Below are 22661 nucleotides of genomic sequence, written 5' to 3' on the forward strand. Positions count from 1 at the left end.
AATACACCAACTGGAATAAGCTTAAAATTCCTTACTTTCTATTTAAATAATTCTTTTGTCACTAACTTGCTGACTGATCTTACAAAGCTTACTAACATCTATAGTTCTCACAAGTATTCGGTACATTTTATTTATATTGTCTGTGCAGAATGAAATACAGGAATTGACTGACTTTCAGGGACATGAAACTGAAAACTTCAGAGAGTGCAGAGGCTCAGCATCTTAAAACAAGAATTCTGTTCCTCCAAAACTGACCGCCTAACTCCAGTCAGAGTTACCACACAAAAAGATGCATCTTTGCCTACAGGAGTTGAGAGTTTCAAATTTAAGAGATTAGACATCATGGACTAAACCTCCAGTAATGTCCAAATTGGCAAAATGCCAATCCATTGTCTTTTTGGGCAACCTCAAGAGTGACTATTTGACCACTGTGAAATCTCTGTCAATTTCAGTGCATTGGGAAGTCCTTCTTCTGCCATTTTTTCTTTATGGAGAATGACTACTAAACTACCAGGCCCTCCTAATGGGGGAACTGGTCAGAGGAAAAGGAAACACAAAGCAAGCAGATGACAGAGGACATGAACCCAGTAGTGAAATGGACTGGCCATTTTTCCTGTCTGCCACAATACCAGTAAAATGCCCACCTGAACACTGGCAGCCTTGATGGCGGAGAACCTGTAGCTCTTAGAGTCATGTGCTTAGAACAGTAGCAGTGGAGGAACTGAGAACTCAATTATGTAATTCTTAAGCCCTGATCACAACACAGAAGTCAAACTCCTCAACTCTCTTCTCAGACATAACAGCTAATGAAAGGCGTCCTTTAAATACTAAAGGGACCTGACCAACAGTGGGGAGTTGGATTCTTTGACCATCTCCTGCTGATTTCTACTTTTCTAAAATATTGTGAGTTGATAGCTGAAGGAAAGTGGAAAAAATTAGGAAATAACCAGAAAGAGAGAGGGGATTGGTCTTTCTTGTAGTTACTTCCCTGCTGGTAAGTAGTGAGGTTGTACTGTAATTTTAACCCAGCAACCTCAGTTTAGGGCACATTGTTTTAGAGTCAACCTTCTAATTGAATCAAATAAATAACACAATTTTCTTTCTATCTCAGCAAGTATTGGATGTGCCTATGGCAAGGAGACTGTGGTGTAAGGGAAGGATGGCCAGAGAAGGAAGGGCACTCTCTTTGCCAGGCAGAAAGCTGAGGAGTGAAATTCTTAACAAGTGTGTTCACTTCAACTCCCACTTCACATGCAGACAGGAGAGAAAATATGAGTTTACCAATGCATATCTGAGATACTGTGGAGAGACTTTTCAGCACGCAGCCCTTGGCACAGACCCCCATGTTCCTCTGGGAGCAGGAACAGTCTGCATCTAGTGATAGGACAAGAAGACATAGTCTTAAGCTGCACCAAGGGAGGTTTAGATGGACATTAGGAAGAATTCCTTGACAGAAAGGGTGATTAGTTACTGGGATGGGCCACTCAGGGAGGTGAGGGAGTCACCACCCCTCGAGGTGTTTCAGGAAAGACTGGACATGGCAACTGAGTGACACGGTCTAGCTGACAGTGTGGTTTGGTCTAAGGTCCGACTTGATGACCTCAGAGGTCTTTGCCAACTCAATTCGGTGATTCTCAATCAATCCAAGGTGAAAATACTTTAAGATCCCTCCCTACCTCCCCGAACAGCAGTACTGCTGCCTGATGGAGCACAAGACCCTTCCCGCCCCCGCTCCTGTCTCTTGAGAGCTACAGTGGGGAGCACACGACGAGCGTGCTCCGAGCCGAGGGCAGCGGCACGACGGCACTCGCCGCGACACACCGAGCACTGGCGAGCAGACACCAGGGAGCACCTGGGTTCCACGAGCTGCGACAGCTGCCCCTCACCCAGCCACCAGGGCAGGCGGCAGCATGGTTGCTGGAGGCACACCGGCGCTGCTGGACACACACTTCCCCCCATGTCGGTGTCCGCGTTCCCTGGCGCTGCGCACCGGCAGGCCGCATCTCCCGGGATACGGCGTACAGCGAGCGGTGCTGCGGCACAGCTCTCGCGAGAGAGCCTCCCGCCTCGCCTGCATCCCTCACTCAGACGGAACTCTCGCGAGAGCTGGCCCCTGCGGGCCGGCATGGAGTGGCTGTTCGCGCTGGAGCTGCTGGTGGAGGCGGTGCGCGTGGCGGAGCCGGGACCCGCGGAGCGGCCGGGACCCGCGGAGCGGCCGGGACCCGCGGAGCGGCCGGGACCCGCGGAGCAGCCGGGACCCGCGGAGCAGCCGGGACCCGCGGAGCACCCCGCCGTGGCGCTGCGCCTTCTGGACTTCCCCACACTCGTGCTGCGCCCCTCCGCCGCCGCGCAGCCCCTGCGGCCGGGGCAGCCCTTCACCTTCGGCCGCGGCAAGCGCTGCCTGTTTCGCTGGCGCCCGGACTCGCTTTGCGCCGCGCTCCGCCACCGCCCGCTCCGCGCCCTGCTCCTGGCGCTGCCCGCCGGGCTCGCCCCGGGGCCTCCCCGCCTCCTCGGCAGCTGCGCCGTGCCCCTGGCCCCCGCCGCCGCCGAGCTGCTGCAGCGGCCCGGGGTGCCCTCCTCCTGCGGCCGCCGCGGCCGCTTCGTGCTGCGGGACGCCGCGGGCCGCCCCGTCGGGGAGCTCATCCTGGGCTACCGCCTCAGCAGCCTGGAGGCCGGAGAGGCGAGTCCCGCCAGCCCCCGCGCTGCCATGCCGCCTGCCACCACCCCTGAACCGCGAGGCGAGGAGGAGGAGGAGGAGAAGGAAGAAAAGGAAGAGGAAGAAGAGGAGGAGCGTGATGAGCTGGAAGGCAACGTGTTTTGCCCTCCGCTGCTCTATTACAGCCGTGAGCCGGCTGAGCCTCAGCGGCCGCCAGCAACAGTGGGACACTGGGAACATGTGGAGCCCCAGAGACCGCAGAAGGACAAGAGCCGGAGCCCACCACGTCCCAGTGCTGGGCCCTCGCTGCTGCACGCCGCCAGCCCTGGACAGCCCCACAGCACCCTGGTGCAGCTGCCGATACTCAGTGCCTTGCTGGCAGAGCTGTCGGTGCTCACCCGCAGCGCTGTGCCTGCTGCTGCTGCCCACCCCCATCTTGCCTGGCTCTCCCAGGCCCCAGGGAGTGAGGACACAGCCTCACGGCCCCCCAGTCACTCCACTGCCTTCAAGCCTGCAGAGGCACCTGTGGGGCCTGGCACGAGCAGTGGGGCCACAAGCCCTCAATTCAAACAAGGCTGTCAAGAGGCCACCTCACCAGTGGCTTCTGGGGCTGGAAGAATACCCAAGAAAGCTGTGCCCCAGGGACAGCCAGCCTCCGAAAGGAACTGCAAAGCTAAAGAGAGCAGGCCTCCCAGAAAGAAATTGTTGTATGGGCTGACAAATACACTGAGGCTACGGCTGCAGCAGACCAACCCTGATAAGCTGATAATTCATGAAAGGAGGGAGCAATGCAGAAAAAAGCAAATGGAGATGCTGAAGGAAAGAAGCCCCTTACCCAAGAGAAAGCTGCTCAGAAATGCTGGAGAACAGCGTGTGGTTTCTTGCAGGCATTGTAGGACAGGAGGCAGCTCAAAGCAGAATATTCAGTTGGATAAAACTGTTCAGACTTCATTAGAAAACAGTGCTTTCCCAGAGTCCATTTCTGTGACAGGAGATGTGTCTCCTGGCCTGCAGAAACAGGCTGTTCCAAGTCCATCCAGGAATGATGCAATTGCGAGCAAGGGACGTCCATACAAAGTAACTACAGCCCCCTTACTAGAGGAAACTCTGTTAAAATCTGCTCATGATAAAAAGTCTGCAAAAGCTCAATTCCCAGCAGCATTCCCATTAGATGCTAATGAAAAAGGAAGTAATGACGATGCAGTACACTTAATCTATCATAAAACCATGGAGCATGATGATGTGTCCATTGGAAGTGGTCATAAACTAAGTCCCAGCAGGAGTGTTGAGAACAACTCTGAATTCATATACTCTGATGACTTTGTTGCTAGTCCAGAGAATACAGTTTATTCAGAAGATTTCACAAGTGCTGAATGTACAGGCAGAGACTCAAAAGCTCTTGACAGCAGTCCTGAACCTCTGTGGCTTGAAAGCCCAAAGCTAGATAGGTCAGATACAGAGCAAGAATCCAGCAGGCCCAGAATTTCAAAGACAAGCCAAAGAGCTCAAAGTACTTCAGATCTTGTACCAGTTCCTTCGGCTTCATCTCCAATCCAGTCTTTAAGGAGAAGCTGTGACTTCAAAACCAGCAAGAGAACTAGTGCTGAATCTGCTGACTCACTTAACCTTGCTGAGATAGAGGCATCATTCTTAGATGAAGAGCAGAAAACCCAACAGATGAGTAAGGACGAGAACTGGGGTGATCAGCATATTAAAGAAATACCCACACTGAGAACCAAACAAGTTAAATCCGATACTGATCTGAGTATAGGAGAGGGGCGGACCTCTGCAGGACAAAAGCAGCCAGCGACTGAAGTTAGCTCTTACCTGACATCTAACATGTCTGATCTTGAGCTTAGTGTCCTGGAAAACAGTCTGTCAGGCAAAGAAGATGGTTTTCTGGAAGAACTACGTGGTCCTAATCAGTACAAAGACATCAGTGAACTTGTAATAAATAAGCTCCCAGGATACACGATGTAATTATAAGTTTTCACTGTCTGCATTGATACAATATTTAAACTTTGTAAGTCCTGTTACATTTAGTTGCACTATATGCAACTTAAAATTTTATCACACACATTTATTACATCAGTGAATTTAGTTACGACGTTTTTAAAATAAACTACTATTTGAACCTCTAACAAATGGTATCCACAGCATGACTTCAGTGTCAGTATCTTAACACAAAAGTAATCCAAACAGCACATGAAACATAACTAACTGTCAAAGCAGAAATAAAGACAGGAGCAGCAAGAGCAGTCAGTACTCAAAAAACTTGTCCAGGGTAGTAGTAATAACATGGTACCAAAACAGCCAAGGACAAAATTCATCCCTAACCAAACATAAGATTTTATTCCTCCTGAAAATGTTTCCATGCTTCCTTTTCATTACAAATAGTTACTTAAAACAGTCACACTGAGTAGCAACACAATTTTATCAGCTAGTCTGTATAACAATGTGTTTGTTTCCCTGTTCCATCACTAAATATAGTGACCAGAACTAGATGAGCCCTTTTAGAGTTTCTTGGGTTGAAGTTTCTCATTTAAGTTAGGTTTTCATGATTTACTGTAGAATAGTGTAAGAATTATTTGCGACAGTAAATCTATATAATCTGGGAAAGCTTTAAGAGGTAGATGGAAGTTACTTGACCTTGAAGACTAAGGGTGTGCAAGGAGTAGGGAAGGGCACAGTAAATCTTCAATGCTTCACAACTCCCTGACTGCATTCTCTGGCACTGGGGAAAGAGGTGGGGTCAGCACCCACAGTCCAGAAACTTGGAACAAATGAGCATATTATGTCATGATGTAAAGATTTGAGGTAATGAGAAATTTGCCATGTCTGCTTTTCTCTTAAGATAGTTGAACTGATGTTGGCTTTTAATTTCAGGTTTGCTTTTTATGGCTTCCGGTTTGATGAACTTAATGTCTTCTGTTTAACTATGGAGATTTTTCTGGAGTCCATATCCCTACTATAAATTACAGATATTTTTTTGACTTGCATTCCTGCCTTAGTTTTTAGTCTTGTGTACCTGCCTTTCCTCTCCCTTTGAGTAGTTAATCTCCTATGTCAGCTTTACATTCCTAACTAGCTCATCTATTAGGACAGTTATCCTCAGGGTTAAATGACAGACTTATTCACTCCCCTTTTCTTTATAATTTACAATCTGACTTTTTTCCACAACTTTTTCATTTCTCACTGTAATTTTCCATGTACTTTACTGCAAGAGCCTGTGTTTACACGTTAACATCTTGGAGGAATTTTTTCCTTTCCCTCCTACTATGTGTTTATGTGTTTATGACAGTACCTTTCCTATTTAAAGTATGAACATCTGTGAGGATTACTGGAGTATCTAATGTTGACTTCTGAGAACACCACTACTAATAGTTTTAATCTAAAGGTAAGCACCTGAAATTACCTATATACCGAAGGAATCTCTGGCCAGAGCAATTCCTAAATGTTATTTAGGGTGTCTCTTCCATCAGCTACATTTTAGACCAAAATATCTTTTTTTCCTTTTTCTTCTAATGCCATGGACTTCTTTGATACACATGGATTGAGACTGTAATTTATACTTGACAGTAATTCTGATTTTTTTTGATAGAATAATGTGTTGCACTTCTCATGAGCAAAACTATCATTAAAATACAATGCTGACCAACCCTCATTACAGTGTGGCTATTTAAATGATTTGCAAATGCTACAAGTCCACAATTTGAAGAACATTATTTAAGAAAATTTTACTTCAAAAATGAAAGTTTATTTTCAACCCCAAGTGGGTTGAAACTGGCAAATTTCCAGTCTTTTTTCTGTCCCCTATTCTATCTTCACTTTTCAATTTCCAGAAGCAAATATAGTAGGAGCAATAGTTCTTTTGTTTAAATAATGAAACTAATCTCTTTTCAGCTAATTTTATTTGGAATAACATTTCTAATGTTTACTGTGTAATAGCATTTATAATTTTATTGGGAGAATGGTAAAAATGATAGAAAATGCATGCTAAGAAGGCAATAGGAGACATTACACAAGAAAAAAAAAGCTGCCGCATCATGCTTGCATGTTTTAGTTTGCTTTTTTCTTTTCAAATATAGACTACAAGTAGTTATTATTACATGGAGAGGTTAGCAGATGGTTTCTACTCTCAGGGATAATAATCATTCCAGATATTACTATGTTGTTGTGAGAGTAAATGAACTTTTACTTAATATTCAAACAGCAACTCTCAGTCAACAAAAATGGGAAAGAACTTTATTACTGAAAATTCATAAACCAATATATTGGCAAGAAATAGCTGCTAATGACAAGAGGATTCTATATGTCAACCCAACAGAACAAAATAGAGATATTTATTACCAATATTTTATATTTTTAAATGGCAGCAACAAACTCCCTCTTGTACAATTCCTGTAATAATCTATACCTACATTACACTAGCTAGCCAATTTTGTCATTATAACTTGCATCCTGTACAGCTGTTATCAATTAGTTAACACCAGAGGTTTAATAAGAGATTTCTCTAATGGAGGTATTACACCATTCTTTCATAAAGACATAATTTCTAAATTGTAAGAGCTGAGTTGCATGGATGATGTTTGTGCAGGGGACATGGCAGTATGCTGGGAGAAGCAAATAATAGTAACATATACATAGAAATTCTTGCACAGCTCTCCCAGAAGTAACATAAATACTTAAGAATATATGGTCTCGTTGACTCATTACATCTAAAAATTTGCTCTACACTATTAAACAGTAAACTATAGTTACTTCAAGTTTTCTGTTGTAAACTTTAAACTTTACTATAGTGAAATTAAAAGGTGAGAAGTAATTACTTAAACTTATATATCCTCACTAAACAAAGCCATTTAACTTCTTTAGACTTCTTACTTTAGCAATATTGCTTTAAATCTGTATGATATTTTAGAAATAAGTTAGATGGGTATTCAAAAACACAGTTTTGTTGCTTAAGTTAAGGGTGGCTAAATCAGCCCAAATAAAATTGAATTTCATGTTTTACAGCAAGACCCAAAATGAGAAATAAACTCGTAGATCTACACATTAATTCAGATTTTATGACTGCTGCTATGACTGGTTTTAAATAGTTATTTCAGCATATTATTTATGAAAATAAATTTAGGTAGCCACTACTGTATAGCTGATGATATGATGGGAAGAGCAGGATACCAAATACTGATAGTTTCTGGCACTTTCCCCCTTCTATTGTAATATTTTCCTGCTGCTAAGTACTTCTTTCACAAGTCTTATTACTTGGTGGCTAAGAACAGTGCTAAGAAGTCCCAGCCACATAGGTTTCCTCTGCTTCACTTTTTTATTCCTCAGCTCTCAGCACTCTGATTAGATGACAGTTTCTTCTCTGTGATTTCTCTGATCATAGTTCCTACCACCTATTTTACTATTTGTAATCCCTTGATCATTTTGGATATCCTTTCCCTCAGTTTTCTGAAATTACATCCAGCCTTGGTAACTGTGTGACTGAACTTTTGACTCATTCTTACTACTTTCATTTTTCTAGGTCCCAGTATTTTATGATGCCTGATATTGTAATAATTTTCTTTCTCTTTGTGCTGCTCAGATTTAAGTGCTAGTCATTATTTAGAAATTTTTGGGACTTTGCTTTCCTTTTCTCAGCATTTGTCACCAGCATCTACTTTACTACTTGCTCATCTTTGTTTGTCTGAAAAGAAGTCAAATCATTGAATCCTGTACTTACACCCTGAAAAGATTTTGTTGGCTTCTACATGCAGGACCTTCACCAGCTGCTGTGTAACACCACTCTTTCTATTGAAAGAGCTATTGAATATATAGAGCTATTGAACATATAGAATGGCCATCCAGGACTGTGAACGTTTGCTCATAGTTATCGTTTGCCATGGCAGATGTGAGATTTCTCTACCTCTACCAAACCCTGCCTTTAATCCTTTTCTAAAGTTTTGATTAAATTAACCTTTCTTGTAAGATGACTGAGGCCATCTCTGTGTGAACAGATGTTGGCTTTAATTGAAGACGCATTTAGAGCTAATGGCAATCACATCTGCTATAGCTAATGTTTGCTACCAGATAGGTGCTTGCATTTTCCATCCTCACTTTCAGTCAGTATACTGCTCGATTTTAGTTTCAGTTTTGTTCACATTGAGGTTCTTCCCTCATTTTTGATCCCTTGTATGCACACAGTTCTGTTATGTTGAAGTCACCCAGACAAGCTGCAGCTTCACTGTCTTTCTCTTGTTTGGCATTGACATTCACCTGCATTAAACTGTTTTTGCTTTGGTTTGGCTTTTATGATTTCACTTGTCTGAATTTTATATGGCAATTGTAATGTAAACCTCCCCTGACTTTACAGAATTGCTTGCATATTCCCAGAAGTGTAGTCAGTGTTCTCTATTGTTTTCTAGAGGATAAATTTGAGTGTCTCGTGCTGGAGAAAACAGTATTAATCTTCAGTTCTGCAGAGACCTCTACAAGTGATTCATTTAACAGTTGTTTAAAATAACTTGGCTTGGTAGAGGAAGTGATTAAATAACATCTGAGATACATATTACTCCTAACTAAATGAACATTTAAAGATTGATTCAGGTACAGATAATAAAAAACCCTAGAGCAAAACAAACCCACCTTCCCTCCTCAAACAACAAAAAACCCCATAAAACTAAAATGTTAAGTAAAACAATTTCCAATGTCTGTTACACATTTTTATTCTAATTATAGACATTTTACAAATATTTTGGGTATTAGCCTAAAAATTTCCTTCATGACTTCATGTTCTCTATGTATTCATTAACAGAAGGTAGCAGGTTTTTAAAAGGCAGTAAAGGTATTTAACTTGTCAAATCCCTTGAAATTCCACGAGAATTAGTCACCTCAAAACCAGTTGCGGAATGGAAACCCATGCAGAGGACTCTAACCATATCATCTCTTGGAATGCAAAAATGTTTTTGAAAGAAGATAAGTCATGCTCCAACAAACATTTTCAGAGGCCTTTGGAAAGTTTAGTGGTATCGTGATTGAAAGAAACTCCCTTGGTGTCAAGGATATTCCAGCTCTTTTTCCCTTGTCTTTAACTGTTGGCAGATTCAGTATTTTTCCTGTCCCTTATGATTATGTACTGAGTACATAACCTTTGACTCCTCCCTAAATTTCAATGCCAAAAGCATATCCAGAACTTTATTTCAGAGACATCCTCCCAATGCCTCCCCCATTAGGCCTTTCATCTTGGTGTCCTGCCTGTTCCAGCTTCTCATTACATATTTCATGCCATCTTTAGAATTCATCTTGCCTTACTCATCATTCAGAAAAATTCCAAACATTTCTCTCAGACACTTTCACTGATTTCTTCTCATGTTTGATATCAAGCTAAAGTTCTGACCATTGTCTGCTGGGCTCTGTGTGGTTTATCCCCTTCCTGCTTCTGTGAACCTTAGTTTGCTTCTCTGTACCCATTTCTATGTAACTCTACCTTCATCCATCAAAAAAAAAATTAAAATATGGAAATTGCTGTACATCTGTGTTTCCTTCCTTCACATCACCCCTTATCTTTCTGCCTGTGAGTACCTGTATTGCCTAGAGGTCTTGTCCACAGGAACATGCGAGACATAAAATTTTAGATAAAAACCATCAGAAATGTCTGATCTTCTCTATATTGTAGTCCTTAACATTTCATATGTTTACTCCTGACAGCTGGGGTCAGCACTGGGATAAGACTAAGGTAATAACCAAAATTTAATGGCATATGTAGTAAAGGAAACTCTTCAGGATGTATTGTCAAACCTTACTAACATCAAACACAGTATGAGGGAAGTTCTAAGTACCATGGGATGCAGTTTTAATTTTCTTATCCATAACTCTAACAAGACTCAGCAATAGAATTACTGGGTATACGAAAATCTGTTTGTTAACAGCCTTTTGATTGCTGCAGGTCTTTCATCTCCTGCTGCTTCTGTAATGCTACTCTACAGCCCTCCCGAACATTGTGTGGCTTTATTTGTAGAGTGGAATATAGATGCACAGGGTTTCTTCAAAACAACCTTCAATAGCGTTCAGGATCCTTCAACAAAAAGGCAAGAACCTGAATTCAAGGCACTTCAGTACATTTCCTACATACCCATGTTTAATAACAAAATCTGGAGCATATTCACCATTATCAAAATCTTTTATCAACAGAAGATTTGGTTTATCTTCAATAAGAACAGCAGATTTGCTAACCCGATGCTTCCCTGGTATTCATCGCTGTTACAACACCATTTTTTAATTGCATCCTTTTTTCAAACTTTTAGTCGTTGATTAAATTCTGTTAAATTACACACATGCCATGTGAATTTAGTATGGCTTGATACAGTCAACAGCTGCATCAAGGAAAGCACTAATTTATAGAGTCCTAACTGAAATTTGCTTTTTGTTTTTCTGAAACCTTATAGCAGCACAGTAGTCAGCCAAGGAAGCATCCCTTGTCAGCTACTGGCATCACATTTATACGTCCAGAAGAGTCATGGCCAGCTTCAAGAAGTGTGTCAAGCTGGGGGTAAGTTCCCGATGTTCCTCTGAAACTTTATTTGCTTCTTTTGAAGCCTTAAAATGGAACTGAAATTTTGTTTCCCCAGCCTCTATGAGATTTCTAACAAACAAAAAGGGAAGACAAAACTAATTTTCTTGAAAGTGTCCCTATCTTCTTAAACACACACCAAACCTAGACACAGGAAAGTTATTCAAAGAATGTTTACAGAAACCATTTGAGAAATATTTCCAAGCACTTTCCCATTCCACTTTACATCCCAAATAATTTGCAAACAGTGTCCTTCACTGTACTTATTATTTCTACTTCTGATCTCAATAGGAAGAACTGTGAAGATACACATTCTGTTTTGGTTTGAGTTTAGCAATAGTGTAGATCCCAGCAGTCCTGCTTTTACTGGAGCCATTTCACACTGGCCTGCCAACGGTTCTGTAACTGGAGTAAATACCAAGGTTATGGATCAGATGTACAGCAGAAAGCAGAGTAAAGCTGTACTGACGCAATAGTAACAAGAGTTTGATTCCTGCACTCCAGGTCAAAGAAAGTATGTGTTTCTGGAATAGCTCCATAGGCCTTGCATTTTGGCCTGCAGGACATTAAAATGAAGACAGATGAGAAAAGGAAGGGAGGAGTAAGCTTTAGGGATGAGTCCCTCTTGGATTGGAACCTAGTTTCATTTGCTTCTCCTTTGGCTAACTTAATCATCTCAAGTGGTCTCTCAATTACCTTCCTGATTGTACAAGGAAGAATATGTCTTTTAAGACAATTTGAATAAAAATTTCAAATATATCAGAAATGACATTTTGACTGTTCCTGCACAACACACCACAACTTGCTGATCTTTTCTTTCTTTTCAGTTTGGGAGTTGCTATGGATACAAACAAGCAGTACACACAGAAATACATGTATCACCACACACCCTTTGATACCCCAATTAAAGACAACAGAGTAAAGCAAAAACAACCAAAGAAGCAAAAAGGAAAGCCCTGGCACATGAAGTGTAGAAATTGCTAGAAAGTCACCAGTGGTGACAGGGATTCCTTGTTTTCCCTTTTTTCGTCATTTTCCTGACAGGAACTGGGGAATGTCAACAAGACTTTCAGGCATTAAGTGCAAATATGTCTCTTGAAGTAAATGCATCAGCTAGGAAACGTCCTGTCCCCACTCCAGCAAGTGGTTAGGAAATCCATCAAACACCATGTCATCTATTATTAAAGTGTATTTTCCAAAAGCTGTCTTTGTGATTGTCCTCAGCTCCTATGGCTAAGTGCGCAGCTGGTTCTGTTTTTCAGTATCATGCTTGTTACTCCTGAAGAGACCTAAATAATTTTGTCCATTTCTCCATGACAGCTCCCTCTTGCCATTTACTCAGAGCAGCCCAGATGTCTGCTCTTACAAGTATCTTCTGCAACCACTTGACTTTCTACTCCTTCATTATCCCACTTACAGTCACAGAACCAGGTACAAGAAAAAGGTCAACCCTACCACTTCTTTATGTGCATGGCCAAAAGGGAAAAGAGCTCCAAGGACATAGGCAGGCAGGGAAGCAGTGTCCAACCCTTGCCCATAAATTTATTGGGCTTCAGTGATCATCCTCCCTTTCTGCCAAGCATATTCCTGGAGCTCATGACACACACTTCTAAGCCCAGCACAGTGCACCCACTTTTCCAGGCCCAAAAGGCCCTAAGCACAAGTTTCAGAAGTATTAAGTGTGTTGATGCACATCCTCGCAGTGTGTATCCTTTCTTGCCTTTCATAAACCTGCTATACTCAGCAGATTTCCTTCAATTGTTTGTCCTGTTAATATCTACTCTAACTTCCCAGTTTGGGTATCCTATTCCATATTGTGGAAAGCATTTGCCTCAGGACAGGTGTTACTTATATTGCACATACTGATATGACGAGACAGTGTGACTTGAATTACCTCCCTGATTGGATTACAGTTTTTACATTCTCCAAAATTCTGATTTTTTAATAAGGATCCACTAGTTTATTGAGGTTAAAAAGCTGTTTGGGTCTCGTGGAAATTTACTACTTTACATGGATTAATACTGAAATTATATTTTTTACATTATTTAAACACTATTTAAAAAAATATTATTTAAATACATATGTGTATTAAACATTTGCAAAGTACATGTAGCAATTGTCCCAGTAACATTAGCACAAATATCATCTGCTGCAACCCAGCGCAAAATATGTGGATATAACTATTAGGAACCATCTGGTGACCTGGCATTTGCTGGTAGAGGAATGAAATTTTAATTAAGTTTTATTATCAGAAAGTGTAAGTGACAGCTCCCACTTGAAACCTCAGAGCCAGTAAACTGTCCAAATAAAGAGAAGGATGTCACCCAGTTAATGGGTTGGATCGCACTGCTTGATTACATACTTTGTAAGTAATGTGCTCCTTCCCCATGTTCTTGGGCATGAATTGCTTGTGCAGCTGGAATTTTAAGAAGAACTGACCATATGGCAGGTAAATTGGAAATCACATTGCAATATACTGAGAACAGGGCAACACCATAGATGAGTCACTCATTCCCAGGTTTGACATGCCAGGATTGCATCTTGTGCAAGATAAAAAGAAAAGCCCAAAGAAAAGACTGTATCGTAACAATAAGGCCGTGCCAGCCACTATTGCACCCACCTGAATTTGGGTTTACCTGGAGCTGTGAAACAAAGCTCAGAAGCATGAGAAAACTTCTCTCCTGCCCCAGCACTCACTATCAGACAGTGATTCATTCAGGTGTTGGTCTTCAGGGTCCCAAAATAGCAGCCCATCAGCACCAGATGAACAAGCCCTAGATTTTCTGTCTTCTCTCAGCCACTGGTAACTATTATTGCTATTTTTAACATTTAGTATGTGACATTAAGGGTCTATAAAAACAAAAGTCACCTCATCCAAAAATGCTTCATCTTTTCTATATTACAGTTGAGTTATAATTCTAGTTCCACTAAAGGCATCAACTCTGCAGGTACTGACCCATGAAAGTTATTAAAGATCTCGATTTTGTAGTCAATAAACCAATTTGTGATTCAATCAAAACTACCTGGAGAAGGTCTCTTCTGCTTCAACCATCTCCAGTTTTCTAAACCAGAATCAGAATTTACAAATAAGAAAATTAAGTCCAGATTGTGACCCTTTGCACTTTGGGTTAATCCAAGAGAATTCCACAGATCCACACTGCTGAAGAGAGTTACAGTTTCTCCAGTGCATTTTCACAAATATTTAGATACACTTGACGTTGCAACATTAACCTTGAAGTGTCCATCAGCTTAAGAAGTAGAGGATTTCACTACATTCATTTTTAAAGCTTCAGCAATTCTCCTCTTATAGCAAAAGTGACTGAAATCACTGCCATCCTCTGCACAACCAAACAATCACAGCCTTTAGATTAACATTCATTGCACAAATATAATATTGGTTATTGTTTATATTTATGCTTTTGAGGCATTTTGTGTTAAATAATGTCTTTTTCACTCATAAAATTATTTCTTTTAGGACCTATGTTTAGTGAGGCAGCAAGCTTTGTACAAAGAGAAACTACTGTCAATGTTGAAAAACCCTAACATAAATTGACACTACTCCTAAATTCAAGCAAACATCAGTAGCATAATCCTTTTCTCGGAGTAAGCTCTGCTTGGAAACTAAATGGCCAAAGTGCTCCCAAGGGCAGCAATTAGTATTTTAGCCAGTGGATTCATTTGAGGAGACTCTTGTAAATTTAATGAATTCCCCAGTAGTCAATCCATCATAGTCACTAATATGCTGGCAATCTTGCTACTGATAATGTTGCCAATACATTATAAGCCCTCATTTATTGCCTTAAATTTTAATTCAATGAATTCTGCATGTGAACCCTTCTCAGATGGTGATACTTCTTGCTAATGCAATCATAGATGGGCCACTTGGGAGCATAACACACTGAACTCAGTACACTTGGCAGGACGTCACTGGGAAGGCAAGACACTTCTCACCCGAGATTCTTTATCTCTTACCTCCCTAATACTTGTGCCTCTAAACTAAAACATAATTAGATCTACCCCTTCTGGGTTTCATTTTATGGATTAGAGGAAAGCACAGGGGAGAGGTCTGAGTGAAAACTCAGGCTCCCTATATAGCCATCCAGCTTTTAGACATGAATATGGAAGTGCTGAATTCAGCAGTGACATACAGAACTACAGGCAATAGTGCTTGAAGAAATCAAGAATTCATCTAACCCATCCCCTTGCCCTAAGGCAAAAATCAACTTGTAACTATATCAGTCCTGACAGATTTTTGTCTAGCTCTTTTTTAGAAAAAAAACCCCAAAAAACCTGTAAGAGAGATTATGCATCTTCCCAAGGCAGCATGTTCCTGTGCTTAATTATCCTGAAAGGTTAAAAAGTTATCCCAGTGTCAAACCTTGGTGTCCTCTCATACAATTTGAGTCCAGTATTTTCCCTCTTACATGCTACAGACAAAGAGAGCAATTTTTTCCCTTCCTCTTTAAGAGAGCTGTCTGTATACTTAGGACTTGCCTTCCTCTTGTTTTTCCTCCAGACCAAGCAACCAGAGCTCTTTCAGCCTTCCCTCACAGGCCACTGCTCGTTTTTGTTGCTTTCCAGTTAGAGCTGTACACATCATCCCTGGGATACAGCAGCCTGAGCTATACACTGTCACTCCAGTGGAAGTTTCTCTAGGACTTGATAGGACCTTGCACACCATTCAGTCTCTCCCTGTTCAGTATTATCTGCAAGTATAATACACATGCTTCCTCTTCTATCAGTTAGCCTCTAATGAAAAGACTGAGTATGACCAGAGTCATAACAGACCCTTACAATGCCTCACTACTGCTTACCACCATTTGACCAATGACCCATGGAGAACTATGCACTGAGAACACAAAACCAGCCACATGAGAAATTTCACATCCAGAGCATGTTTCCCCAGCTTATCTGCAGGAATGTGAGAGCATTCTAATGTCAGGGCTCGTGACACCTATTGATCCTCCTCATCAAAACAGCTTATCTATATATGGCCATAGAAAAACATAGGTCAGCCTGAGATAGTTTCTTCTTGACAAATCCATGCTGACTATTACTCATTTCCTGGTTAACTTTCAAGTACCTATACAATGTTTATGTGATTATTTGTTATGGCACTTTCCCTCTCAAATTTCAAAAGGAAAACAGTAAGGCAACATTTAAGTAATCAGTAGTAAGGACATTCTGTCCAGAAAAACAAACAATGAGTAAGGGAAGAAAACATTCCTTATTGGCTTGTGTCTACAAGCAACCAAAACTCTAATAGAACAAACTGCAGTTGAATAGAAAAAAATTAACCTTTAAGTGAGACTAAAGAAATCCTTTATATTCCTTACTCATCTTTAGTCATTGTTAAGGTAGACCCACCAGAACACACAATAACTTAATAATGATAACATTAAACGACAGCAGTATGATCAGACTCCTTCAAATTCCTGAACAATTTTGCGTTAACAGGATAACTTAATTGCTATCAAACTACACTAACAAGATATGCAGTTCAAGAGGCTCTAAAGAGAAGTAAATATTTACATGAGTCAATAGAAGTTGCATTTCCACTAAATAGAAATGCAGTTCTGTGTAATGTGGAAATGACTTATGGTACAGATTTCTTACCATCAATGCTCAGGAAGTTTCCTTCCAGGTGTAATCAGGAAGACCATCAAGCACCAGCTCTTGCTGGCAACAGAAGAACTCAAATCAGGAAGGAACTCAAATGTTTATGAGGACATAATACTTGGGCTATGTGAAAAATAATAAGCTAAGCAGGCCCAGAACACAGAGCTGTGCCCTGGTACATGTACAGCCATGCTGTTTAGCAGCCTGCAGCTAACCAGCTGTGCTTCAGTTGCACCCAGCAGCCCTGTCCCACATGTGCAGGCTTGGGCTGGGGGACAGCATGGGCTGGGGCCAGCTCCCAGGAAACAGACCACATAAGACTGTCCCTGTCTAGAAGAAAAATGTAAAGATGTTGAAATGATCATGACTTTTCCACTTGACAATGGGTGGAAGATAGAGTAAACACAGCCTGCTGTATTTATGATTAGACATGTAGCCTTGGAGACAAGCCTGGAAACAGAAAAGGTTTCCCAAAGTAGTGTAAAGCACCTTACTGAGAATTTGGGACAAGTTCAAAGCATGTATCTACCCCATCCCTCAGTGCCATCGCTATGCTGTGTTTGTGGTTTAGCCTGGAAGTAGCTTGCTCTCTGCTCACCACATCAAAGAGCCAGGCAAGGCATCCAATGGTTCATATAGAAAGGACAGGGAAAAGGACCCAAATCCCTACAGGCCTTACCCCCAGATCCTAGTGCATGCCTGTGTAGAGCAGCAAACCTCCCTTTTTTTCCCATTCAAGAACTGCATTTTCCTCTTCATGTTATGGCAGATCCCAGTCCACAATTTAGGAGAGATTGGTATAAACCAGTTTTCCCTATGGAAGGGCATAATCTCAAAGTTATCTTTTCTCCCCAAAGGACAGGGTCCCTCCAAATCCCAGTTTTTGTGGTAGAGAGTCTTGAATGTAGCTGGAAGGGCAGATATTGCAGCTCTTCACATGAACTTCAAAAATAAAGCAGAAAGTGAAACTAAAATGTTCATGTTTACAGATCCTACTGTCTCCACTCTTTACCTTTTTTTTGGATCTGAGACCTCCAGAACTCTTCATCCAACCCAGTAGAACAAATTTACTTAATCATTGAATTGAACCTCCCTTCACTATTTATTTTCACTTGTGTATCTCTTGATTGCTTAAATGTTGGTAAGAAGGTAAAATGTATTCTCTTTTCAAATCTGTACAAGCTCTTTCACAGCTGGACTCAGGTTATATTTGCACCAAATAAAAAGCTGCAAAATCCTTCTTTAATTTTTAAAACTGTTTGGATTCAAGATTCCACTGAGTCACACACTACATGTAAAAGACAGATAGTTTTGCAAAACTTGTGAGTTTTCCATTCATTAATTTTGACCATTCAGTTGGCATTTCATGCCTAGAAAATAATTCTTAAAGAGAACATTTTCAATTTATTGTTATCTGAAAAACTACTGTGCAATGAGCACTAGTATGAATAAAGCTGAATGACAGCTTGATCAAAGTCAAAAGTTAGGTTTTATGTCTCAGCAAACACTGCTGGAATCTATAAAACCTAAAACAAGGTTCTTTAGAGTGCAAGACGAGAGTATTACAAGTTTTTTTTTTTTAATAAACCAACATTTAAACAACAATATTGTTAAGAAAAGCATGTGGCATACAACAGATGGACTAACATTTGCATTTCAGTAAAGGAAGAGACCTTTAAAAGTTATGAACTTTAAAACCAGCAGCAGAATTTGCAAAGCTAGAACAGAGCTACAGCATGTCTTCCTTCATTGCTTATGCATGACTCCAGCTTTAGTGGGCTTAATACATCATTCTGAGCCTTGTATTCATAGTGAATTTTTTAAAATATCTGTCAAATATATAGTTCTTTAACTTCTGTATTTAGAATTAATTTTGCTTTAACCCTCTGAAATGTATCCTTTAAATACACACTTAAACATGTAACTATCAGAGTAGGAGCTGCAATTTTTCACTTTAAATTTGGCCCACAATGGTATCAGCCCATGGGCTGATATCAGCCCATTCCTATTTCACAGGGGGAAAAGAAAGCACCACCCATAAATGTATTTTGAATTTTGTGATTCAGTTTGATTTCACTGTTCATGGATAATCATTAGATGTGATACAAGAGCTTCTTATGTTTTTTCTTAATACTTTCCCTATAGAAAGCTACTCCACAGCAACTGGTTAGCAGAATACATTTGTGCAATATGCTCTTTTTTCTGCAGTCCATCATAAGAAATTAACTTTTAACTCTAAACTTGGTTTCTGTTCTCAAAAGAATAAAGCACAATGAGCCAAATCTGAAGCGGATTTGCTCAGGTGGTTTGGGATTTCAATAGCTTTACGCATGGATATAGAATTATGCTATATGGAGATAGAATGGATATAGAATTATTATGTTTATAATACAGTTCCTATTACATTATTCAGGCTTGAATCTACTACAGAAAAAGTGAATTTGTAACTTGTAAACAAAAGATTAAAAAATTCTTTACTAAGTCAGATTTCTCAAGTGCTTGGACTGGAGGCTTCTTGGCAGCAACAAGAGCTTTGCCTTCTGTGTTACCCTCCCTTAGGCAAAAAGAGACAAGTTGCCTGCTTTTACAGTGTGGAGATACATTCTTTTGCTGTCGACTCTTAGCTGGAATCTAAGAGCAGCTAAATCAAGATTTAACAACAGAAGCAATTTGGAATTCCAGGAGCAAGTCCTTACTTAGTGCAAGCAAGGAGTGGGGAGTAGCAGATTGGCAACAATATGGAGAATCTGTCATCCCACTAATACATTTAATAGGCATATTTTTCCAGTCAGCTGTTTTTAGATTAATTTCCTTTGGATGCACTACATTTAAAAGTGTTAGCCCTCAGAGCATACAAATCCAAGAGTAAGAAGTTCTAAATTATGGAAGAGATTTCCCTTCAACAGAGGACAAACTGGAGAAGTTATCACAGAGACAGAGCACAATAAAGCCTGTCTTTCAAAGATAAGCTGAAAAGATCTTTCTGTTGGGAACTAAGCAGTTAGTTAAATAATGATATGCTAAGTTTTAAAAGCTGTTTTATCTAGGACTTTACAAAGTGGCTGTACGGGGTGTTACTAAAGGTCCAGTAAAAACGCTAAGGCCACATGTACAACAGCCCTTCCTCAGTGTACTTGCAGCCTTTGCTGGATGCATTGGCCCAGTGGCACATCCTTGGCAACATGCTGATGACCCCGCAGGGCTAAAGTGACCATTTCAGCCAGCTGCACCCCAGACACCCTTGCTCCATCCTTTTATCCTGTGGGAAAGCACACATGGGATTACCTCAGATCCTTCTGACTTTATCTTCCAAGGGCCTTTGTGGAAACACAGCCCTTCTTCCAAGAAGAGATATGACAAAAGCAAAGGATTATTCACAAAACACTCTTTAGTTCCAATTTTGGAAAAGAAATCAGATCAGGCTAACTAGAATTGAAGCATGAGGGATACTTTTAGGTTGACCTGATGGTCAAGATACCCCAGATCAACTAAGAAAGATTGTAGGTTTAAATTAGGTTCTTTTAAATTGAAGTCATTGTTCTCAGCAATTGACACAAGCCATTACTCAGTTTTTATTTCCAGCACTACTGTAGTGAACTTTGGGTCTTGAGATGAATGCTGGATGAACACATAGGTTGGGAGTCTGTCAGTAGCATCATTTTCTGCTCTCTGGGCTGATCAAGAATGGCACTGTCCATCTCTTGGGTGCCTACAGCATTGGGCACACATTTAGTGATAACTTTTTAAATGACGGATTCTTTTCTTGAATTCCTACACTGGCATTGGCAATGATGTACAAGCCAAAGGGAAAGTTGCTTCTCCACAAGCTCAGCTGAACATGCTCTCTTGAAAGCAAGAGGAACTTATATATATGGATGAGCCAAGCACATGAAGAGATGGAGTTACTGACAACATGCTGGAAGAACTCTGGTTTTGGAATAGCTGCTGGCAACATGAAGGTTCAGTGATCAGGCACCTCCATCCGTACATTCCCACAATGCCCCAATGTACTGTGAAGTTGTGAAAGGCTGTGAAACACTGCAAAACTAACTGAAGGGGAAAAGAGATCACTAGGCCTTTAAAATGTCTTCATTTTTCTCTGTTGTTTAGCACTGGTTCTACAAATAGGCAGAATATATAGTTTCTGCCAGTCTCTTTTAGTCCCCTGAGAGTCCCTTTCTATAAAAAGACATTTCTTTTTGCCTTAGATATCTCTGAGTTCAGAAACAATACAAGTTATTCATCACTGTCAACTTTTGAACTTCTTCCTCTTCACAACAGATTTTCAAATAATAAATATTCATTTATTGACCTAGAAAATCTGACTTTTTGAAGGCTTTTTCACTCACAGCAACACAATCAAATACAGCATTTTTATCTGCATATTCCCCACCCTCAAAAACCCATACTCCTCTAAATATTCTACAGGTAAAAATAGTAATAATACAAAAGTAGTCTCAAAAATAATCCAAATCAAAAATAATAAAAAAATAATCCAAATGTGTAACTGCAACAAAACAAGGCTTAAGGGTTATTTGGCAAAGGCATTAGACATTGAGGGACCAAAATCAGGGTGATGAAATAAACCTCTTGGGAAAATGTTCCACATGGTTACTGAGTCACAGGGGTTTAATTTTTAATTCATAAATTATATCTGGAAAAACAAAAAGTTTCAGAGAATTCAGTCTTCAGGTAAGCAGAGCATCAGAAACCAGACACTAATAACTTTTTTTCAAACCCAACCCAGCCAAGTAGCTGTGAGAGATCAGCTCCAGTCTAATTCCCTTAATTCTCCTCTAGTTCTCTCAGTACATGGAAATAAATAGCCTAAGACTTACAGAAACATCCACTGAATCTCCACTCCAGTGGCCCATCACTCTACCTTCACTCAAAGCAGTGAATTCATCCCTGTACTTTGTCACCACAGGGACAAGCTAGGACATGGGCCTACCTCAACAGGGTCATGGAGACCAGCACTGCTGCAACATAACTAGAGCAGGGACTAAAACCCCCAAGCATTGAAAAACAGATCTGGATCACTGGCAGGGTGGTCCCAGGTAAGGCTTACCAGGGCCATTAAGACCTGTGGGTGCCTCCAGGGTTTTGACACTCTCCACATACCTTTATCCAGTACAACATAGATCTTCTCACTGAAGGAACAGCTGGTGTAAAATTCAGAGCCACTCTTTGGTGTGGTCTTCCTACTGTCTTTCAAAATGAGATTGGGTAAGGGGTCTCAGGTCTTTAGCCCAATCCACCCAGCTGGGGAGCAGCTGTAGATACTTCTTCCCCATCCAAACCCACCTGTGGCTGTACATACTCCTGCTCTTTCCTTGCTAGCACACAAATTGTCCTTAATTCCTCCCCTGTTGCCCAGGAGTGGGTATGATGTGGCACACCAGCCACAGGTGCTTGTTAATGTACAGCAGTGCTGACCCTTGTAATAACCTGTCTGCAGATTAACACTCTGCTTCATCACCAGAGCATTTGGCACACTTTATCAAGCTTCTTTTCTCCATAGCTTCCCACAAACCCAAGCAAGGGAACAGCAGTGACAACAGCCATTTGCCATCTCATGGCACAGGGGGGCTTCCTGCAAATACAGTTTACCTAAATGCCATCTGCTCTCCCACTCAGTCAGGAATGTTTTTCTTGGGTAAGGAGTTATCCTGGATCTAGTTTATGTAACCCTCTGAGGCATGTTAAGCCCAATGCCTAATTGTTTTCGAGGTGAAGATATATTGTTTAGACAATCAGGGTCTAAAAATGATTGTTCTGAAGTCTAGTTGTGGTTAATTATAAAAAGGAGTAAGAAAAAAACCCTCTTATTTTTTT

The 22661-nt window shown here is 40.9% G+C and overlaps 1 protein-coding gene across 2 annotated transcripts; it reads left to right on the forward strand.

Annotated features, from left to right (window-relative positions):
• Window positions 1-2091: 2091 nt before the first annotated feature.
• MAP10 (microtubule associated protein 10) lies at window positions 2092-11309 on the forward strand. 2 transcript variants are annotated; one of them, XM_085055482.1, is made up of 2 exons: window positions 2092-4632; window positions 8184-11309. In XM_085055482.1, exons 1-2 carry the CDS (start codon window positions 2126-2128, stop codon window positions 8254-8256), a joined length of 2580 nt encoding a protein of 859 aa, XP_084911608.1. In that variant the 5' UTR covers window positions 2092-2125; the 3' UTR covers window positions 8257-11309. The 2 variants fall into 2 exon arrangements, with proteins under 2 accessions (XP_084911608.1, XP_084911609.1); XM_085055483.1 differs by lacking the exon at window positions 8184-11309 and having other exon boundaries at window positions 2092-8171.
• The last annotated feature ends 11352 nt before the right edge of the window (window positions 11310-22661 follow it).

The sequence above is a fragment of the Lichenostomus cassidix genome, chromosome 3 (genome assembly GCF_008360975.1).
Source record: "Lichenostomus cassidix isolate B80296 chromosome 3, HeHo_3.0, whole genome shotgun sequence".
Classification (NCBI taxonomy): domain Eukaryota; kingdom Metazoa; phylum Chordata; class Aves; order Passeriformes; family Meliphagidae; genus Lichenostomus; species Lichenostomus cassidix.

What these genes read in the sequence shown, in the direction of transcription:
- MAP10 (XM_085055482.1), top strand. Translation starts at nt 2,126, where the DNA reads ATGGAGTGGCTGTTCGCGCTGGAGCTGCTGGTGGAGGCGGTGCGCGTG. An exon ending in AAGCTCCCAGGATACACGAT is followed by an intron (nt 4,633 to 8,183) that starts GTAATTATAAGT and finishes TCATTTTTCTAG; the next exon opens with GTCCCAGTATTTTATGATGC.